This window comes from Xenopus laevis, chromosome 8S, assembly GCF_017654675.1.
Source record: "Xenopus laevis strain J_2021 chromosome 8S, Xenopus_laevis_v10.1, whole genome shotgun sequence".
NCBI classification, from domain to species: Eukaryota; Metazoa; Chordata; class Amphibia; order Anura; family Pipidae; genus Xenopus; species Xenopus laevis.
The window spans coordinates 90,369,542-90,390,570 of record NC_054386.1 but is presented as its reverse complement, the minus strand read 5'-3'; the positions used below and the strand labels follow the sequence as shown (position 1 = coordinate 90,390,570).

Genomic DNA, 21,029 nt, shown 5'->3' with positions numbered 1-21,029 from the left:
AAGTGTCATAATCCGTCCCTGCCGCAATTTTTAGTTGGTTAGTCCCCATATTTCTATACAGCATATACATATATACTCTATGTATATAAATATATATATATATATATATATAGGCTGTATATATATTAAATGCTAAATAAAGTTGGAAGAAAATTGCACAATGGATGGGTAAATAGGTTTGGAAAATAAAAATGTCTTTGTGAATAATAACTACATCTTATTCTAACCCCGGATGAGTCCATAGTCTATCAGTGTTCCTTAGTAGTATGTTCTCTGCATATTAAGGGGCCGATTCACTAAGGGTCGAATATCGAGGGTTAATTAACCCTCGATATTCGACTAGGAATTGAAATCCTTCGACTTCGAATATCGAAGTCGAAGGATTTAGCGCAAATTCTGCGATCGTACGATCGAAGGATTATTCCTTTGATCGAATGATTAAATCCTTCGAATCGAACAATTCGAAGGATTTTAATCCAACGATCAAAGGAATATCCTTCGATCAAAAAAAGTTATCCAAGCCTATGGGGACCTTCCCCATAGGCTAACATTGACTTCGGTAGCTTTTAGATGCCGAACTAGGGGGTCGAAGTTTTTTTAAAGAGACAGTACTTCGGAATGGTCGAATAGTCGAACGATTTTTACTTCGAATCCTTCAATTCGAAGTCGTAGTCGAAGGTCGAAGTAGCCCATTCGAGGGTCGAAGTAGCCCAAAAAAAACTTCGAAATTCGAAGTTTTTTTACTTCGAATCCTTCACTCGAAGTTAGTGAATCGCCCCCAAATTGTAGTGGAAACAAATCTGGATTTGGAGAAGATGGCACGTATGCCAACTAGTGGTACGTCCCCCATTCTAAAAGTCAACACCTGTTAAACCCAACATGTGCTCATCCAACTAGAGCTTCCAGAAGTGGTAGAGGAGATGTTGGGGATCATTAATCTCTGCTGGAATGCAGTGAATCAGTCAAGTCACTAAGCCACTGACATGCCTTCTTGTGCACACGTATGATCCTCCCTAAATGCCAGGTTTAATGGAGTAAGTTCATACATTAACAGCAAAGTACAAAATGACTTTTGTAGAAACAAAACTGCAAGTAAAATCAGTATGTAATTACTAGGAAAGAAATGGCCCTTGTGTTTGAATCAAGGAACATACTGTATGCTCCACTGGACAACAGCTTGGGTTGAGACAATGGGTTTGGCATGGTTCATATTTTTCAGTCAATAAAAAACTCGCAAAACAACATTCCTGTTTCAGTGCAATGGAACATCTTGGAGAATTATATTATGCTAACAAGTCATAAATACTGATAGCAGAGGTTTGTAGGGAACTCTAGCAACACCTCGAAGAACCCCTGAACTATGAGCATTTTATATAAGAATACTTCCAATGGAGTCAATGGGAAAATATGTAAATAAAACACTGAGGAATTCTGGTAAAATCCATTCTAGTTTTGTGGATTCCCTAAAAAAAAAACACAAAGTTGAACCAGCATAGACATTAGACCACAGTTGTTCCAGTTAAGCACTCTGCAGTTAAGGTCAACATTTTAGAACATGTCACATGTAATCTTTTATCTGCAACTTCTAGTAATACAGTATTAGTGGCATTTAATGCAAACTAGTGAAAATGTACCATAAGGTACATAAAAGCGTAAAACTACCTTTCCCTGCTGCCAAGTCAATAGCCAATGTTGTCCAGGCGATGGAGCCCACAGGTCTTAGACAAAAGGCCAAAACCTACAAAGGTTAATTTATAACCATACACCCAATATTTTCATAATGCAGTCTTTTGAAACCATTTTATCCAAAGCAATTCCACTGTTTTTATGATAAGGATCATAGGCCCTCGCTAAAGTTTCTAGAATTTTGTATGTTGGTTGCAAGAAGCTGGTGAAACCCCATTAGCCTTTCCTCTTTTTGAGCAGAAAAGTAAAGAGTTCAAGAAGTTCGTATTTCTACAGCTAATGACCTAACACTTGCAAGTAAAGCAAATCCAGTGTAGCCATATGTTATGGATCCTGCCATTTTCATAAATGTGCTTAATTATTTGGGAGCAGCTACAATTTTCCTATAGTAATCATCTGCGGCAGTGGTTGCTCCACTTATAGTAACTACTGAGTTCAGCCCATCTAAATTTTCTTTGGCAGAAAGCAAAAGCAGACCCACCTTTATTGAGCTCAAGCTTGGAAAGTTATTCCTATGAAATATACGACCAGGGACTGGTCATTTATCCAGTTAAAGAGACATCTGCCTGTACTCAAGTTGGGGGGTGTTGTTGTTTAAAACAGCAGTGCTTGGGAAGCTTGCTTGAGGTTCTCCTCTGCTGCAATCTACTTCCACGCATGAGATGAACGTGCATGTGCATGTGAATGAAGAGTAATGTGAATTTGCAATAATACAGCTACAAACTGGGCAAGGGTTGTCATAGTGCAGCTCTTACCAGCACTTAATTCAAGATCCCACATCCCCATACAAGCATTGACGTCATGTGACTGGTACTGTAGATCTACAGCAGCTGGTGACCTGTAAGTGTGACAACCCAAGCCTAGAGGACAGGACAATAAAACCCCTAATTCCAAACAATGTAGCTTTCCTTAGATCCAGCAGTTTGCCACTGACATTAAAAAGAACTTGTTCGGACTACACCAAGGTCGTTTATCTACACTATATCTCTAAATGACAATTAAGTAATATCTATCAAATAATGAGGAGGCCGCGAGCAACAAGAAGAAGGATCCAAAAGCTGCAGAAGGTGTCGGGTCTCTATTATGCTTGAGCCTTGTTAACAGGCTCTTTGTCGTAGATGTAACTTCCGACGCCACCTGTGTTTACCCCTGCAATGAACAAAATAGTCCAGTTAGGTGGGACTCCATTCTACATGAGACTGTAGCATGTACAACAAAGTGGATTTCCTAATGGAAGGCTTTTTTTTTTTTTTTTAACTTTCTTTCGGGTTTTTGCTGATATGCTGGCATTATAATAACCCTCTGTCTGTGAAAACACCTAAGATGACTTTATTCTATGTTGTTTGCCCCTCTGGCTTTCTGTAAAGGAATAATAAAAAATACTATAGGATTCCTGTGGCTAGCCTGCTGCTAAAATTGCAAGCTGAGTAATACTTTCACAAAAGTTGGGGCAATAAAGGAAATCTAAAATAATGAATAAATTGATGATACTTTCAGTAGGCATAGCTTAAATGGGATATAATGAACAGTGACCCTTTAACCCTTTTGGGGTCTAATCTGTCCTACCTATATAGGCACAATGCATATAGGGTTAAGTGTTTGGGGCTTGTAGCCTGATCTATATTTGGAATAAAAAATAATGTCAAAAGTAAACAGCTATTAGTGGGAGAGACCTGTGACCTTGCTAAATGCTGGATTAACTAAACATTGCAACATACACTGAACTAGTGACGTAAGTAGCTTCTAGATTCAGCACACACTTTAAATAAATAATCAACTGCACTAGAGTGATGATTCCTGTAGTGGTAATAAACAAAAACTAACCTTTTGGTCCAAAAAGGATAGCATAGCAAGGCTTGTGGCAGTAGGGTTGTCCATCATGCTGTTGGTCAGAAGACATAGAAAGAGCAGGAATGAGTAACGAGTGCTTGTAGAAAACCAAAGCAACACATTTATTAACATGCTGTCTTATTAGGGTGAAGTTGTGCTACAGTATGAACCATATTTTGCCTTGAGAAGCAAGCTACAGTACCATTGGTGTATGTAGGGGCGTAGAGCTCCCAACTTCGGCCAAACCCACGAATCCTTTGTGAAAGGGGTGGGAAGGGGAAAACCTTTTTACTTCCTTGTTTTGAGACAAAAAATCACGCAATTTCCCTCCCCCCCCCCGTAATTTGCATATTCTAATTAGGATTCGGATTTGGTTCGCCAGGCGGAATCCGAATCCTGCTGGAAAATGCCGAATCCTGTCCGAATCCCGGACCGAATCCTGGATTCTGTGCATCCCAAATCGCAACATTACAGACTGATTCACCTGCTGCAAGTCAGATACATACATGGATGTAACCCACTAAGGAAAGCCAAATAGTGATAATTCCATGGTTCCTATGGGCCCAAGCATCACAGCAGGCTGAGTGGGTGCTAAATATCGTGTCTACTTAAGCACGTTCACTGTTTGTAAACAAGCCTTAGTATGTCATATTATTAAATTTAAAATGGGAATGGAGTCCATGCCTTGCTAACCAGTGACTCATAGTTTGGTCTGCACAGCAGATGTAGCCTTGATAACAGCATTTTAAGGATTCTGAATTCTTCAGTTGACTTACCGTAGATGCTTAAGCTTTGCCATACATGGTGAGATACATGGTAAGATCCCAATCATTTGGCAAGCTTGCAAGTGAGCAGATCTTTGCCTGATTTGGACATCTGCAAGGGCTGATCATACAGTGGGCCTATGGAGACCTGTCAGGTGAGGACTGCATCAATATTCCAATTTGGTCCAATGGGATTTTAGACCATGCCCAATGGCTATCTAGCTGATTTTCAGGCACATATACGTCAGACAGGCCCTCCTGAGGGTCCCATATTCTGGACAATAAACTGCTGAATTGGTCTGGACGATCCAAGTCAGCAGGTTTATTGGTCTATGTATGGCCAGCTTTACTTTATAATAAGCTAATAGATTTACAGGCGCAAAGATCCAGATCTTGCAACCAATCAGAATGCAGCATTAAAAATAAAACATGTGACTGGATACCAGACCTGGAACAAACGTTGCTCTCGCTAATCAATTCCACCTTCAGAATTCTTCAGTTCCCGTTACTGGGCAGAAGCCTTTCAGGGCGCTATTTAATCCAAGATACAAACTGAATACAGATTCACAAAAATAAGAATGACTTGGAACTATGTGCAAAAGAAAAATTATTTGCACGTAGGAAAAATATTTTTTCCGTTGCACAATTCCTCCGTGATTCTCTATCTTTAAATAGTTACATAGTTAGTTAAATTGGGTTGAAAAAAGACAAAGTCCATCAAGTTCAACCCCTCCAAATGAAAACCCAGCATCCATACATACACCCCTCCCTACTTTTAATTAAATTCTATATACCCATACCTATACTAACTATAGAGCTTAGTATCAGAATAGCCTTTGATATTATGTCTGTCCAAAAAATCATCCAAGTCATTCTTAAAGGCATTAACTGAATCAGCATCACAACATCACCCGGCAGTGCATTCCCCAACCTCACTGTCCTGACTGTGAAGATCCCCCTACGTTGCTTCAAATGAAAGTTCTTTTCTTCTAGTCTAAAGGGGTGGCCTCTGGTACGGTGATCCACTTTATGGGTAAAAAGGTCCTCTGCCATTTGTCTATAATGTCCTCTAATGTACTTGTAAAGTGTAATCATGTCTCCTCGCAAGGGCCTTTTTTCCAGAGAATACAACCCCAACCTTGACAGTCTACCGTCATAATTTAAGTCTTCCGTCCCTCTAACCAATTTAGTTGCACGTCTCTGCACTCTCTCCAGCTCATTTATATCCCTCTTAAGGACTGGAGTCCAAAACTGAACTGCATACTCCAGATGAGGCCTTACCAGGGACCTATAAAGAGGCATAATTATGTTTTCATCCCTTGAGTTAATGCCCTTTTTTATGCAAGACAGAACTTTATTTGCTTTAGTAGCCACAGAATGACACTGCCCAGAATTAGACAACGTGTTATCTACAAAGACCCCTAGATCCTTCTCATTTAAGGAAACTCCCAACACACTGCCATTTAGTGTATAACTTGCATTTATATTATTTTTGCCAAAATGCATAACCTTGCATTTATCAACATTGAACCTCATTTTCCAGTTTGCTGCCCAGTTTTCCAGTTTAGACAGATCACTTTGCAAAGTGGCAGCATCCTGCATGGAACCTATAGTTCTGCACAATTTAGTATCATCTGCAAAAATAGAAACAGCACTTTCAATGCCCACCTCCAGGTCATTAATAAACAAGTTGAAAAGCAAGGGACCTAGTACAGAGCCCTGCTGTACTCCACTAACAACACTGGTCCAATTAGAAAATGTTCCATTTACCACCACTCTTTGTAGTCTATCTTTTATCCAGTTCTCTATCCAGGTACAAATATTATGTTCCAGGCCAACATTCCTTAATTTAACCAGTAACCTTTTGTGTGGCACTGTATCAAATGCTTTAGCAAAGTCTAAGTAAATCACATCCACTGCCATCCCAGAATCGAGGTCTCTACTTACATTCTCATAAAAAGAAATTAAGTTAGTCTGGCAAGATCTATTACGCATAAAACCATGCTGGCACAAACTCATAGTATTATGATTTGCTATGAAGTCCAGTCTCTTATCCTTTATTAACCCTTCGAAAAGCTTTCCTACCACTGACGTCAGACTAACTGGCCTATAGTTTTGAGGCTGAGAACGGGATCCTTTTTTGAATAGAGGCACCACATTAGCAATTCGCCAGTCTCTCGGCACTATGCCAGATCTCAATGAATCCTGAAAAATTAAGTAAAGAGGTTTGGCAATCACAGAGCTAAGCTCGCTAATTACCCTGGGATGAATACCATCTGGCCCTGGACCTTTGTTAATCTTAACATGTTCTAGTCTCTTTTGAATTTCTTCATGTGTGAACCATGCATCATTAGTTGTGTTACTAGAATTGGGACTGTTAAGAAGGAAACCTTCACTTACTGGTTCCTCATTTGTATAGACAGATGAAAAATATGAGAATCTGCGCTTTTATTTTGTTTTCATCAACCAGCTGACCCCCCTCTGATAGTAAGGGTTCCACCCCTTCCTGCTTCATTTTTTTACTATTAACATATTTAAAAAATAATTTTGGATTTTTTTTTACTGCTAGCTGCAGTATCCTTTTCTATAGCAATTTTAGCTTGCCTTATAGCTTCCTTGCATGATTTATTGGCCTCCTTGTACCTTATAAATGTTTCGGCTGTACCAGCTAACTTGGAAGCCTTAAAAGCACGTCTTTTCTTACCCACCTCAACACCAACCCTTCTATTGAACCAAAAAGGTTTTGCTTTGCAACAACGTTCCTTGCTTACAAGTGTAATATACTGACAAGTATACTGCATTTATTAAGCAGCATTTTAAAGACTTCCCATTTTTGTTCTGTGTTTAACCCTGTGAAAAGCATTTCCCACTTAATATGTTGCAGAGATGCCCTTATACTGTCAAAGTTTGCACGTCTGAAATTTAGTGTTTTAGTTGCTCATTTATAGAATTGCTTCTGCAACAGAATCTCAAAGGAGACCATGTTATGATCACTATTCCCTAAATGCCCACCCACACAAATGTTAGAGATGAGTTCTGTATTGTTAGTTATTACAAGATCCAAAAGAGAGTTATTCCTAGTAGGTTCTTGAACGAGCTGAAATACAGATTTGATATGGCCACAAGCATTAACCATATGTTTTATTCACAGGCGCTGTCTGAAACTTTATATAATCCAACCACATAAAATCGGCAGGTTCCATTTCCCCTGGAAAAGCAGCTGCTGGGAGATTAAGGCACAAGTGGTCTCCTCCATTAAAACCCATATTGCTAGTAACATCTTATGTGAGTTCATAAAACACCAAGTTGCCAAGGTGGAGAACTCCCAGAATTGCTTTGTACCAGTCCTGCTAACGTTACGGACATCATAACCACAGCCTTTCCAGCCTTATCAGACCGAGTCCCAAGTGGCACTGCAGAGCTGTATTTAATGAGGCAGATTTGACATTTTTAGTGAACAAAATGTTCATTCTCCATAAAAATACAGGCGTTTTAATGGGAACCTGCTGCTCCTGCTTTGGCTCCCCTCTTTATGGTGCTTAATAAAAGTTACAGCACCTGCTGTACGGCAGGCCAAAATAAATACAAGTTTTAAAAGAAATCACTGCTAGTGATGGGCGAATTTATTTGCCAGGAGTGAATTTGCGAAACCGGCGCAAAAATTTGCGAATATGTAACAGATTCGCCCATCCCTAATTACTGCACATTATTCAACTACTGACATGCGGCCAGGTGGTATAGGTGGGGTTTTATTATGTGAAATCGTATTGCTGTCCATGGGAATTCCAGACTTGTATACCCAATTGTCTGTGTTTCCCATGGCAGTACTGAAAAGAGGAGGGGTTTAGGGGTAAGTGGGTGTGTCTGAGCTTCATGGCAGGACTGAAAAGAGGATGGGCCAGGGGAGGGGTTTAGGGGTTAGTGGGTGTGTCTGGGCTTAAAGGAGAAGTAAAGGTTAAAACTAAGTAAGCTTTATCAGAAAGGTCTATATAAATATAAATAACCCTCAAAGTAATGCTGCTCTGAGTCCTCTGTCAAAAGAAACACAGCATTTCTTTCCTTCTATTGTGTACTCATGGGCTTCTGTATCAGACTTCCTGTTTTCAGCTTAAACCTCCAGGGCTAGGGCTTGAGCATGCTCAGTTTGCTCCTCTCTCTCTCCCCCCTCCCTGCTATAATCTGTAATCAGAGCAATGAGCGCCCAGAGAGAGACTCAGTCAGGAAGTGATGTCACAGCAAGCTAATATGGCAGCTGCTATCCTAAACAAACAGAGACAGTGTCTAGAGCATTTTATTCAGGAATGGAAAAGAACTCTAAAGAATAAAATGGTGTTCTAACTTGCATTGTTGCCTTGCATTGCATTGTTGCCTTGCATTACCTTGGTAGCTTTCCTTCTCCTTTAATGGATGAGATCATGTCAGATAATGAGTATGGTTTAATATTTCAGTTTAAAGGGAAAATAAAATGAACACTGCCAACAATCAAATAAACCCTCTCTTTTACTGGGGGCCCCAGGTACAGTATGTGCCCTCTCTGCCCTTACTTTAAACCAACCCTAGGACTAGAGTTCTCATTCTGTGCATATCCTTCTGTACATGGGCAGAATCTCTTGGGCTCATTCCCTATAGCTTGTGCATGACAGTGGATAAGTTACTGAAAGCTGACCCAGTCATATACACCTAGGTAACTTCTGAAATCAGATCCAAACTGTGAGGTTCTGGCTATTCTTTATAGTGACTCCAGGCTTATAATCTAAACTATGGCACAAGGCCTAGGGGCAGTTGTATAAATGTGTGTATGAATTTACGGCATTTCCAGTATAATGGTGTCATAACTCTAAACTATGAGAGTTCATTTAGCTAGGATTTGCAGCAAGGATAGGAACTACCCATAGTAAAATATGGTTTTGAGGGTTAAGTGTATTTTACCCAGGTATTTCCCCATTCGGTTTTGGACACCTAAGGTGATCCTCTGTTTCACTCTAGGCATCCATTTCCCTTTTCCAGGGGTTAGCAGTAAATCTGGTTCATCGTTTGCCCAGTGGGTGGCATTTATTAGACATATAAAAGGGAGGGCACAATGTGCTGAGGGCTCTTCTCCTGGATCCCACCTGGCAGGGTGCGCTATAGGGCTGTGTGCATCATTTTCCAGTGGGAATGTTGTGAGTAGGGTTACCATTATGCCCCTTTAAAGGAGGGCACTTATTGAATACACATGCTGCAAGCTGGATGCATGACGACAAGCTAAATCTTGATCCATGCATCCAGCCTGCAGCACGTGTATTCCATGAGTTTCCTACTTTAAAGGGGTAAGATGGTAACCCTAATAATTGTGAAGTATGTCATTTATCCTGAATTTATCGACGCCTGTGTTGCACTCTATTCAGCTACCACTGATAATAAGTGAGAGCTAATAATACAGTGTAGTTGACGATCATCAGTCCTCATAGTTTAATCCTGACTCTAGCCTCATCTTGTGGCCACAGCTCATACACTGTTTTGGAATAATGGAATATACGCTACTTGGGTGCAACTTTTACTCCCATATACTGTAGGTGAATATGGAGCAACTCAACATGCAATAGTTTTCATTTGTTTCCTGATCATTTGGCCAAGAGTGGGCACTTTTTTGTTGGCTGCTTCCACTGATATGAATAAAGATGAATGTGGAGATGACTCCCTGTCCAAAATAACCATGAAATTGGCATCATTTACTCATGCCATGGGATGCTGCAAAATTTCCTGTACACAGAGCTCTATGCATTTGTGCAGCCTCCACTTGGATCCATTGCAAGGCAACAAAGGCAGTGCTAAAGATACAAGGTAGCCCTGAACTGAATGCCCACCGTAGGCACATGGTAAGTGTAGGACCCTGCTGTGTCTTCCCCACTGGTGCTGAATAACATGTAATAGTGCATATCCAAAGGGAAGCCAACATTGCACCCCCATGCCTTATGAATACAGAGCTGCAAAACACAGGTGAAAGTGTATTCACAGGAGAGAAGCTTGCTTCTATGTATGCTAAGCGTGGGGCAGGGTGCAAACTGCATTGTTTTTTGTGCCCATTTTTTGCACTCTGTACACTGCCCCAATGCTGGAAAATCAGGTTTAATGTGTTTAATTTGAAAGTAAAGTCAAAGTAGATCCTCCCCATGAACAGGCTGAAATGTCTATATTTTAGCTAATGATGAAAACGATATAAAGCAAGGGTGATATTTTGGCCTTTAGACATTGGGACACATTCCATATAAACATAATTAACAGTCTGTGGGTTGTTATATTATATAGGATGCGTGCTCTACTGGTTACGGTACAAATGACTGAGAAATTGCACACATGGGGGTAGAAGCTGGCTAAACAAGTCAATGGGAAGTGATCTGTCAAGTCAATGGGAAGTGACATATGCTCTAAAGGGAGAAGGTACACTTTATGGAAGTTTGGAGGGATAGTTTGTCTTGTACACAGAATATTCCTTCTCTGCATATTTGCTCTAATGTTTAAGTAACATTGTCAATAAAAAATAAAAATGCGTTGGGGTCACAAACAGCTGGCACTTTTGCTATACATAACATTTGCATAAAGCAAAGCACATAGGGCATCTCCCACTCATCGCTAATAAAGCAAATATTCCAAAAGGGGTTCTAGGAAAAACCTTTTTTATTGCAGTTGTGCAACATGAAGGGATATGATGAAATAAAGCGAAAATAAATCCTGATTGAGGAAAGCATAAATGAGTAATGAGTAATGATAGGCGTCTGACTCCGGTTAGTTCTGCAAGACTTCACAGGCCGCTATAAAGAATGTAACAGGGAAGATAATTGGAGCAGCTCATGTTTTAATGAAAGGGGTGACTGCTCAAATGTGCACCTATTCATCCATACCTAATATTACCTGTCTGCTAATTCCCTGCCCACAGAGCAGTTATGTAATATGTGTTTATAATATTTATCTAAAGGATAACTGATTAGTAACTTATTGTTACTATAGATTTATCAAAACCCCATTTATAATGGCACAGTATGTCTGCATAGCACCACCTAGTGGAAAATTGATGAGGCATAACACGGTTTTTCTTGGTACTTTTTGGGTGAAATTCGCTTAATGGCGAATGTTTGCCTTGAAGGGTTTCGCCACACTTCACGCCACTTCATCAGATGATAACTCGCAGCGCGACATCAAAGCTGTCAGCACAAGCATTTCATAGCGAGCTTTCGCTAACATCCATTTCTACCTAGCGAAACTTCGTTAATACACTTACGGTTGGTCAATTTGAGTAGGGCGGATACATATAGGTCATATATATGTTTTTTTTAGAGATGTTGGTGCAAATGCTTGAAGTGGCCACTTATTATTAAAAATGTCCAAGGAAGCAAAATAAAGACAAAAGAGATCCTCTAATGCCCTAGACACGAGCCCACCCTAAAACAAATGTGGCATGCCCCTCAAATGGTTAAATACAAAATTGATTATGAATTAGCGACAGGGCCAATTTTGGGGGTGCTGGCTTTCTTTCCCACCCCGCGCTTAAAAATCAGCGTTGGGTGGGTCAAAGGGGAGCAGCATCGCTAGTGCATTGAGCGCAATATCGCTCTCTGCAATAGCAGAGCTGAATTTCCAGGTTGAAAACCAGAAATGAGTCTCTTAAAATTAGGATTATTTATTAGGATAATTAGGAGGAGGCTTTTTGCTGTATATTGTAACTGGCCGCTCGATGCCACGTGAGGAAAGGTTCTCATGGCAGGAGCGGCCCTGATTAGCGAAGTCCATTTAGATGAGATTTCTGGCAAATTTTCATTAACATTGACGAGGTCTGTCTCCTAAAATTATTGGTGCTGAAGCCTAATTAAACTGTGTACCCTTTGCTATATCGCTAACTCTTATATTGCCTTGCCATTAGTTGCAGTCACTTTGCTACTGTTCAGTTTATCATTGTTTTATTTATGATTCACTGGCACGATTAGTTATATGTTGTGCGTTACAGTTGAGCATCTTACAACCTTTCCTATCCTACCATGAGAGGGCCCAGCCGTTGGAGAGGGTTGGAATGTAACATTGTTCTGACTGGAGAGCAGCTGGAATAAGGTATTACTGCCAAGAAAGGGTTGCAATATATATGGTTCCTACCTCCGCATGACTTCCAGGAGTAAGAGTCTTCGAGCAGCGCTCACACCGTAGGCAAGGCCGATGCCAGTCTTTGCCAAGGGAAGTTACTTTCTCAGCTGAGAATATGAAAAGATTATTGCTCAGTGGTGATTAAATGGGCATTTAACTGTATGTATAGTATAGTCGCAGTGATTTACAATACAATATTATAGCCATGGTTTGTTAGTACCCTGTGCACATTGAACAAGGTTTGGCCCCATGAAGAAGACACAAGGTGAAACACATAAGGAGCCCAGTATCTTTGCAATCAGAAGCATCCAATCATATGTAAGCTCTCATTATTCTACCAACTACCTACATAATACAATACAAGCTCTGTGGTGATTGGTAGTTATGGGTGAAATCAGGGGGCAACCCAGTTCCAGTTATGTGTAGGGTCTTGACAAGTAATGTAGGTGCCAATTTTGAAATAAGACTATGAAGAGTTTCATTCATCCAGGCCATGGTATATCTAGTATAAATCTAAAACAACTAGACTAATCCAATCACAATGGACCATTGTAACTCTTAAGAGACGTGACATCTGAAACTCAACCATGATAATCCTATCACAGTAACCCCACAGAATCACACCTTTGTGATTTTCAGATTTCACCTCTTTGAAGAGTTACAATGTGCCGTTGTGATTGGATTAGTGGAAGAGTTTATATGCCGAGGATTTCCCACACCAGTCAGTTGAATTGAAGAAGATGCTCGGATGAGTAGTGAAACGTCTTCATTGATTACTCAGCAAATCCAGTTGTTTTAGAATTACTTATACTAGATACATTTTGGAATAAGTATAACTTTAAAGCAGGGGTCCCTAACATTTTTTACCCATGAGCCATATTCAAATGTAAGAGGAGTTTGGGAGCAGCACAAGCATGAAAAAAGTTAATGGAGATGCCAAATAAGGACTGTGTTTGGCTATTTGGTATCCCCCTATGTGGACTGTCAGCCTACAGAAGGTTCTATTTTACACATGGTTTTTATGCAACCAAAATTTGTCTCCAAGCCAAAAATTGAAAAATAAGCACATGACTGGGGGCACCTGGGAAACTGACAATATGTCTAGCCCCATGTTAGATTTCAAAATTGAACCAAACCTGGGCATCTATAGGCAGCTTTACTAAATGATCCCTCTAAACACCATATTGTTACTGATCTATGGCATAATATCACAGTATAGCCTCTGGAAATGTACTGCAAATCTAAAAGTGTGTCTTCTTACCGAAGTATACTTTCTTTCCACAACGAGGGCACAAGTTGGGTTCTCCGGTGAAGGTTGTAATGCTGGAAGCTGAAACAGAAGAAAATTCTTGTCAGACGATAAACTCAACCCCGGCAATAAAGTCCCATTGTTTCCATTCAGCAGTTACCCATATTCCACTGAAAGAACAGAGAAAACTTCAGGCACCATACGGATGTGCCAGCCTCTGCCCTGGAGTCATTCTCTCTGCTCTTCTAATATAAATCCCTAATGAGCTAAAGATAAATACAGAATTTATATATATTCAAGTAAAAGAAGAACTAAAGTACTAAAAGGAAAAGAAGAAGGCAGTCCCTGCCCTGTAGAGCTTACAATCTAAGTGCTGTGGGGTACACGATACTCCAATAGTCATTCAGAAAGCCTCCAAGTCTCTGCACCTCACCCCAAAGCTCCTTAACTCACTAAAAAGTTATCAGGTTAATAAATGATTATTTATGTATAAATACAGGATAAATGAATAAATGGATTAGTTCAGTTCTGTTAGTGTGGTTAATGAGTGGCACCCAAAACCGTGCTGTGTGCTCAAACTATTACCATTTTCAATCTTTGGGAATTTAAAAAATGATTAGTTGGGAAAAGGTATTACAAGGGTATCTTACCAGTTGTGACCGTAGGTGGGGACCCCTCTGCGCCTGTGGGGGGAACGGAGGGGGAACAGATGAATTTATAGCAGGAGGCAGATGGCCAGATAGACCTGCACATGGTTAGGGGGTTATTTCTCAAAATGCAATTTTTTTTTTTCTCAGTTTTTAAAATAAAAAAGTTAGACCAAACTAGAATCCACGATTTGACCTTATTTATTATAAAAAAAAAAAGCAAAATTTAATCGGATCTGGGGAAAACTCGAGCAAAAACCTGAATCATATGATTTTCTCTGAGTTTTTCCCTGAATCGCACGTATTTTTCTGGCTTTTTCTCGAAAAGCTCGGATTTTTAGGATTTTGCCCGAAAAAGTCGGATTTTTGGGCTAATTCTAGCGCAGAAACTTCCAAATAGGATAGGGACCTCTCTCATTGACTTATATATAACCTCGGCAGATCTGAGATAGTGGATTTTCGGATTCTGACTTTGTGAAGCATAGGGGTATAATCTCGAAAAAATGCGCTTTTATTTCCACTAAAAATTCAGATTTTATAGTAAAAAAAAAAACCTAAAATGTTTCATGTTTTTAGCATTCGGACTTTAATAAATAACCCCCTTAATATTAGAGGGGGCTGAAGGCGATCCGACGACAGCCAAGGGTACATATTTCTGCGGCCAGAGAGTCTGACAGGATTGGGGTGTACATTTATATATATATATACATATACACCACCATATATATATATCTATATATATATATATAGATATATATATATCTATATATCTATATATATATATCTATATATATCTATATATAGATATCTATATATATCTATATATATATATCTATATATATATATATGTATATATATAGTCCAGCTCAGACTCAAATGGTATTAAGCCTTCTGTGCAGTAAGTTTTATTACAGATAGTGGTCAGTAGAGGGCACTACTGAAATGGTTTAGGCTTTAGGAAAGACAGGTGCAATTTATTCCAGATGTGTCGATTTTATTATGATAACTGCTGGCGAGATTTGCCTGAGGGTTACTTTTTATTTTCGAATGGCAATTACTGAGTACAAAGCTAGTGATGGGCAAATTTATCCGCGGCCAATTCCTGCGATTCGCCACTGGTGAATAAATTCGCGAAACCGCCGGGAAAATTCGCAAAAATGAAGAAGCCGGCGCCATTTCGCAAATTTTTCACAGTTTCGCGGGAAATTCGCAAAACGCCACAAATTTGCCCATCACTATACAGAGCTAGTTCTGCATGTACAGGAGTGTGGCTACACAGTTAAGATGCTCTTTGTCCCCCAGTAGCTCCATTATCTTCTTTTTCTGCTTTTTCAGCTCTGTGCTGCTGTCAGTTGCCCATGTATATGATAACATTCAGGAAACAAGGCTGTTAACTTATTAATTCTCATTCACATTACACGGTGGCTGAGTAAATAATGTTCCGATGACCGATATACCCCTACGCTTAGCTTTTCAACAGCAGCCCATAACACACTGAGCATGTGCAGTGCCACTGACACACAGAAGATCACCTTAAAAGATCCATGATGCTGAGCTTCTGTAGATAAATTTGCAGGGCTGGATCATTACTGTTATAGGTCTGCTGGACCTCTGAACTAGTTCATTAAATTCAGTATGTAAAAATATTAGCCATATTGTTTGTATTTTACTACATTTCGTTGAAGTTTAGATTAAAAGCCCTGAATTCTGCATAAATGTGTTCCAGTTATAACAAAGCTTATCCAGACACCCATTGTCCAGAAAGCTCAGAATTACGGAAAGGCCGTCTCCCTCAAGCTCCATTATAACCAAATAATCCAAATTTTTAAAAATGATTTCCTTTTTCTCTGTAATAATAAAACAGTCGCTTGTACTTGATCCCAACTAAGATATAATTAATTCTTATTGGAAGCAAAACCAGCCTATTGGGTTTATTTAATGTTTCCATGATTTTCTAGCAGACTAAGGATCAGGGCAGACGCTCAGATTCGTGCAGATTAGTCACCCGACGACAAACTTCCTCTTCATCGGGAGCGACTAATCTCCCCAAACTGCCTCCCCCGGCGATTTACATTCTTGCCGACGGGAGGCAGTTCAGGGAGATTAGTCGCCCTGAAGAAGAGGGGATTTATCGCTGGGCAACTAATCTCCCTGAATCTGAGCGTGTGCCCTGACCATAATGGTATGAAGTTCCATTTTACGGAAAGATCCATTATCTGGAAAACCCCAGGTTCTGGATGACAGATCCCATAGCTGTACTATTCACATGCTAGAAGGCAAGAATTGTACACAATCCCCCTGATCCCTTTATAAATGTTACAGCCGTATCACTAACGAGCAATATGCCCAAAAGGATTATCAGTTATTTAGACATTTCCCACCCCTCCAATAAACGCATTGTTTAAAAAAAAATCAAGTCGCAATTTTTAAACAATGAACTTAATGTTAAAGCTTTAACTGTTCCATAGGAAACCCTGTGCAATATCATTTTAAAATGGTAGATTAACAGCAAACACCTTTAAAATAATTTCTGTATTGATGTTGGCTTGGGCCGCAGTAATAAATCGTCCCATTGGTTTCATGGGCCCATGTAAATCTCCTGCACTGAGATACTATGGTTCTACATTAATAGGCTGCAAATGTTTTTTTATTCCATTTCAACAGAGAAATCTGGAAAGGGAGAAGGGTATAAAAATAGCAGAATCTGACAGCATTTCATTAAATGTGACTTAATTCTTCCAGCTGAAATTGCTCAAACCTCAGTTTATATTTCTCATTCAGGTTGGTCCATTCTAATCCAATTATTTCTATGCATACGCCACCTGTTTCTGTGCAGAATCTACAATACCTTCTGCTATGTTCTTCATTCCCAACCAGCTCCTTCTATGTAAGGTTATAATTGTACAGAACATGCTGTTTTGGGAAAGACGCAGGTCAATTTTGATATGTTTTGGCAAGACTTAAACTGTGCCCAGAGATGTAACTATTGAGGAAGCAGACCCTACAACTGCTAGGGGGTCCAGGAGGTATGGGGTTCCCAGTGGGCTATTAACTGATGACAAATACTGCACACAATTATATTTTTTTTGTGCCTACATCTTGCTGTTCTCTCTACCAAGTGGTTCCCAAACTGTTGAGCTGACTTGACATAGAAATCTAACCTGTTGAGGTCCATGGGCCTAGAATATTTTATCCACTCATCCATCTCATTCTTCAGATACTCTACACAATGTACCTGATGGATGCATTCTTCAAGGGCTTCACCAAACAATATTGACTCACCTTTGCTGAGACTCCTGGTGGGTGCCGGAGCACTAACTTTCCTCTCTTCTGGCTTTGGCTGCACCTCGGTAGGAGAAGTGGGTTTGTCTTCACTTGGTTTTCTATCATAGATGTAAGATCCCGCTCCTCCAATATTTACTCCTTAGAGAAACAAAAGGGAAACTCTCAGTCTATGACAGTTAATCCTAAAACATAATAAGATATTTCTACACACTGGACTGGAAACACCACTAAGATTGAGAATTAGGACCCCAACCTGCATTTTATAAATGAATTGATCTTACAGACTGTTAAGTTAGGGGGTTTATTAAGACATTATATATTTGTTTGCAGCCATATGCAGCATAGTAGACCAGCATGGACTGTGTAAGTCAGCATGAGCATGGGTTAATGTCAGTAGGGAAAATGCAATGTGAACAATGCATGGAACCAGCTTGAATAAAAAACAATTTATACTCCAAGACTAAGCCGTCCAGAGAGATACAGTAGACTTGCCTTTAGAAAGATATTACCCAGTGATAAGGGCGGTTTATCAAATAGTTTTAAGTAACAAGCATGTGGATATTCAGGTGCCAAATAGCACTGCAGACACAAGGCTTTGTGGGTCAAAAGAAATTAAAGGAACAGATCAGTGTGAAAAAACAAACTAGATAGGCTGTGCAAAATAAAGAATATTTCTAATATAGTTAGTTAGCCAAAAATGTAATTTATAAAGGCTGGAGTAACTGGATGTCTAACATAATAGCCAGAACACTACTTCCTGCTTTTCAGCTCTCTCGTCAGTCAGCGACTTGAAGGGAGGCCACATGGGACATTACTGTTCAGTGAGATTGCAATTGATCCTTAGCTCAGATTCAAAAGCAACAGTTATGACCCATGTGGCCCCCTCAAGTCTCTGATTGGTTACTGCCTGGTAACCAATCAGTGGAAACCAAGAGAGCTGAAAAGCAGGAAGTAGTGTTCTGGCTATTATGTGAGACATCCAGTCACTCCAGCCTTTATACATTACATTTTTGGCTAACTAACTATATTAGAAACATTTTTTATTTTGCACAGGCTAACGATTTACCCAGTTTTTATTTTTACACTAAACAATTCCTTTAACAACAGATCAATCTTGGTTTAGTCGAAGGGCCTCACTCGCTCTTCACTTCAGAAACATTACTGCACATTGAAAGCAAGTCCATACCTTGAGGTCCATATAAAGCAGCGTAACATGGCTTGTGGCAGTAGGGCTTCCCATCATGCTGAAAGGTAAAACCAAAAATAAATGTTAATGTATTGGAGAACTAATGGTGTATGAGATGCTCTTACAACACATAACTCAAGCCAGTGAACTGCTTCCATATAACGGGCAACAGTCAAAATAGCAAAACATGGTGTAGCCAATGAGAGAGGAAGGTGCACTGAAGAGCCTTCCATATATACCCAGTGCTACAATGAAGGGCAGAAGACTGGTATACTCTACAACAGAACACTTTAGAGACTGCAGTTATTGTACTTTGTATGACCAGCCTCTTCTAGTGAATATTTGCAGACTTTTTCAGTAAGTCTTGTTGTCTGGGTTGCTAAAGAGTGGTCTTAATGAGTCTACCTGCTGCCTCGCCCACCACTGTCCAACACATTAAATACAAAAAGGGAGTATTACTCGAGTGAAAAGATCCTGCAAGTCTAGAAATTCAACTGATTTTGTCAGAGCTGCTGATTGTATATAGCTAAGCTCTTTATATTGTTCAAAGACAAAAAGGTGGGTATAAAACTGGTCTGTGATTGGCTGAATAATCAGTCCCTTCTCATGGGGCATTTTACTCATTGGTTAGGTTTATTTTTCTATGTTGAGGCCTACGGTTCCATTTTTAGATTAAAACAATGAAATTATTTAAAAGGCTAGATTACATATCTTATTGTGCAAAAACAGATCTTATTACAGGTTAAGACTGTGCTTTTCAGTAAGAAATCAACCTCACTAACTCATTGTACTGGTATTTGTTTTTATTTTTTTAAAAAAGTCCTACATTTCAATAATATTTTAAATGAAATGTTTCATATCAGACATACAGGGCTGCATCTATAGTCTGCAAAATCCCAATGTGTTTTGCCTTCACTGACTCAGTGCTACAGTATATTCCAGTAGAAAGACTATAAGGGGGTTATTTAAGTCCGAATGCTAAAAACTCATGAAATAAAGAAAAAAAATTATTATTATATAATAATAAGGCAACAAAAAGTCAAAATCCGGCATCTCAGAACTGCCGAAGTTGTATATAAATCAATGGGAGAAGTCCCAATCCTATTTGGAAGTTTCTATGGTCCTCGCTGGAATTAGCTGGAAAATTCAACTACTTTAGGCTTTTCTGGCAAAAATCCAGAAAAAAATTGAAAAAATCAGATGATTCGTGTTTTCGCTCGATGTTATCGAGTTTTTCCCCGATCTGATTAAATCAAGCTTTTTTAATAATAAATAAGGTAGGTCCTGTCATGGATTCTAGTTTGATCAGTTTTTTTAAATCAAATAATCAGAAAAATTTGAATTTTGATAAATAACCCCCTAAGGGGGGTTATTTACTAAACTCTGAATGTAAAAATCACGAAAAATTTCATTTTCTTTTTTTTTTTTTATGAAATCTGACTTTATTAAATCGGAATTTATTAAACCCCGAGGATGGAAAAGTCAGAATCAGAAAATACGGCATCTCAGACCTGTTGAGGATGCATATAAGTCAACGGGAGAAGTCCCAATGATTTTTTGATGTGCGCTGGGTTTTGTGCAATACCCTGAAGTTTTCAGGCAAAAATCTGAAAAGATCGTGAAAATCGGATGAAAAATCTGAAAAAATTGTAAAAACCTGATTTTTCCTGCAAAACAAATTTTCGCGAAAATGTAATAATAGATAAGCGTAAAAAACTTGAGCGGATTTGATCGGAGTTTGTAGCAGAAGATATTGAGATAAAGTGTGCTAAGGCTGATATTAGAAACAGACAGTGATTTGTACTAAGTGAAGCCATTAATAAAACAAAGCTAAAAAAAAGAAAAGTCTAATTGCAGGATCTAGGCATTATATGAAAAGGCGTGCTTCTGTTTATCAAAGGTGTAAACTATATTTAAAAAGTGACCGAATGATGTGGCCGAGACAAATATTTGAAGTAGTTCTGACAAAGTCATTGAGCTGAGAATTCTAACTATTCACTCAGTCTGTAAAGAGAGGCCAATACATAAAGCTATGAGTCTCAGCCACATCAGACAGACGTGTAACAGAGTCTTTCTATACTGAGTTGATTAATCTCGGCAGGTCCCTGAAACAAAGACACTATTTACTGCCCATGAGTAACGAAATACTCCCCTGGAATCAAGTGAAAACTGGGAGGGTTTTGGCTGTATTATTGGAGGCTGTATGTACAGAAACATCAGAGGGAATCTGATATTAATACTGTATATAGAGACTTTGATATGGGCTAGAG

At 39.3% G+C, this 21,029-nt stretch overlaps 1 protein-coding gene across 4 annotated transcripts in view; it reads right to left on the bottom strand.

Annotated features, from left to right (window-relative positions):
• Positions 1-1,009: 1,009 nt before the first annotated feature.
• The window catches only part of LOC108704435 (cysteine-rich protein 2), a 59,705-nt gene continuing 39,685 nt past the window's right edge, over positions 1,010-21,029 (bottom strand). Inside the window, exons 3-9 of one of the 4 annotated variants that reach the window (XM_041574370.1) lie at positions 18,760-18,817; positions 17,571-17,711; positions 14,292-14,324; positions 13,654-13,722; positions 12,405-12,499; positions 3,511-3,568; positions 1,010-2,835 (exon numbers count right to left, since the gene is read on the bottom strand). In XM_041574370.1, the coding sequence (XP_041430304.1) occupies positions 2,768-2,835; positions 3,511-3,568; positions 12,405-12,499; positions 13,654-13,722; positions 14,292-14,324; positions 17,571-17,711; positions 18,760-18,817 (522 nt within the window). In that variant the 3' untranslated portion in view covers positions 1,010-2,767. Of the gene's footprint in view, positions 2,836-3,510; positions 3,569-12,404; positions 12,500-13,653; positions 13,723-13,801; positions 13,965-14,004; positions 14,105-14,291; positions 14,325-17,570; positions 17,712-18,759; positions 18,818-21,029 lie in introns of those variants that run through there. The other 3 variants (XM_041574371.1, XM_041574372.1, XM_041574373.1) reach the window with 3 other exon arrangements.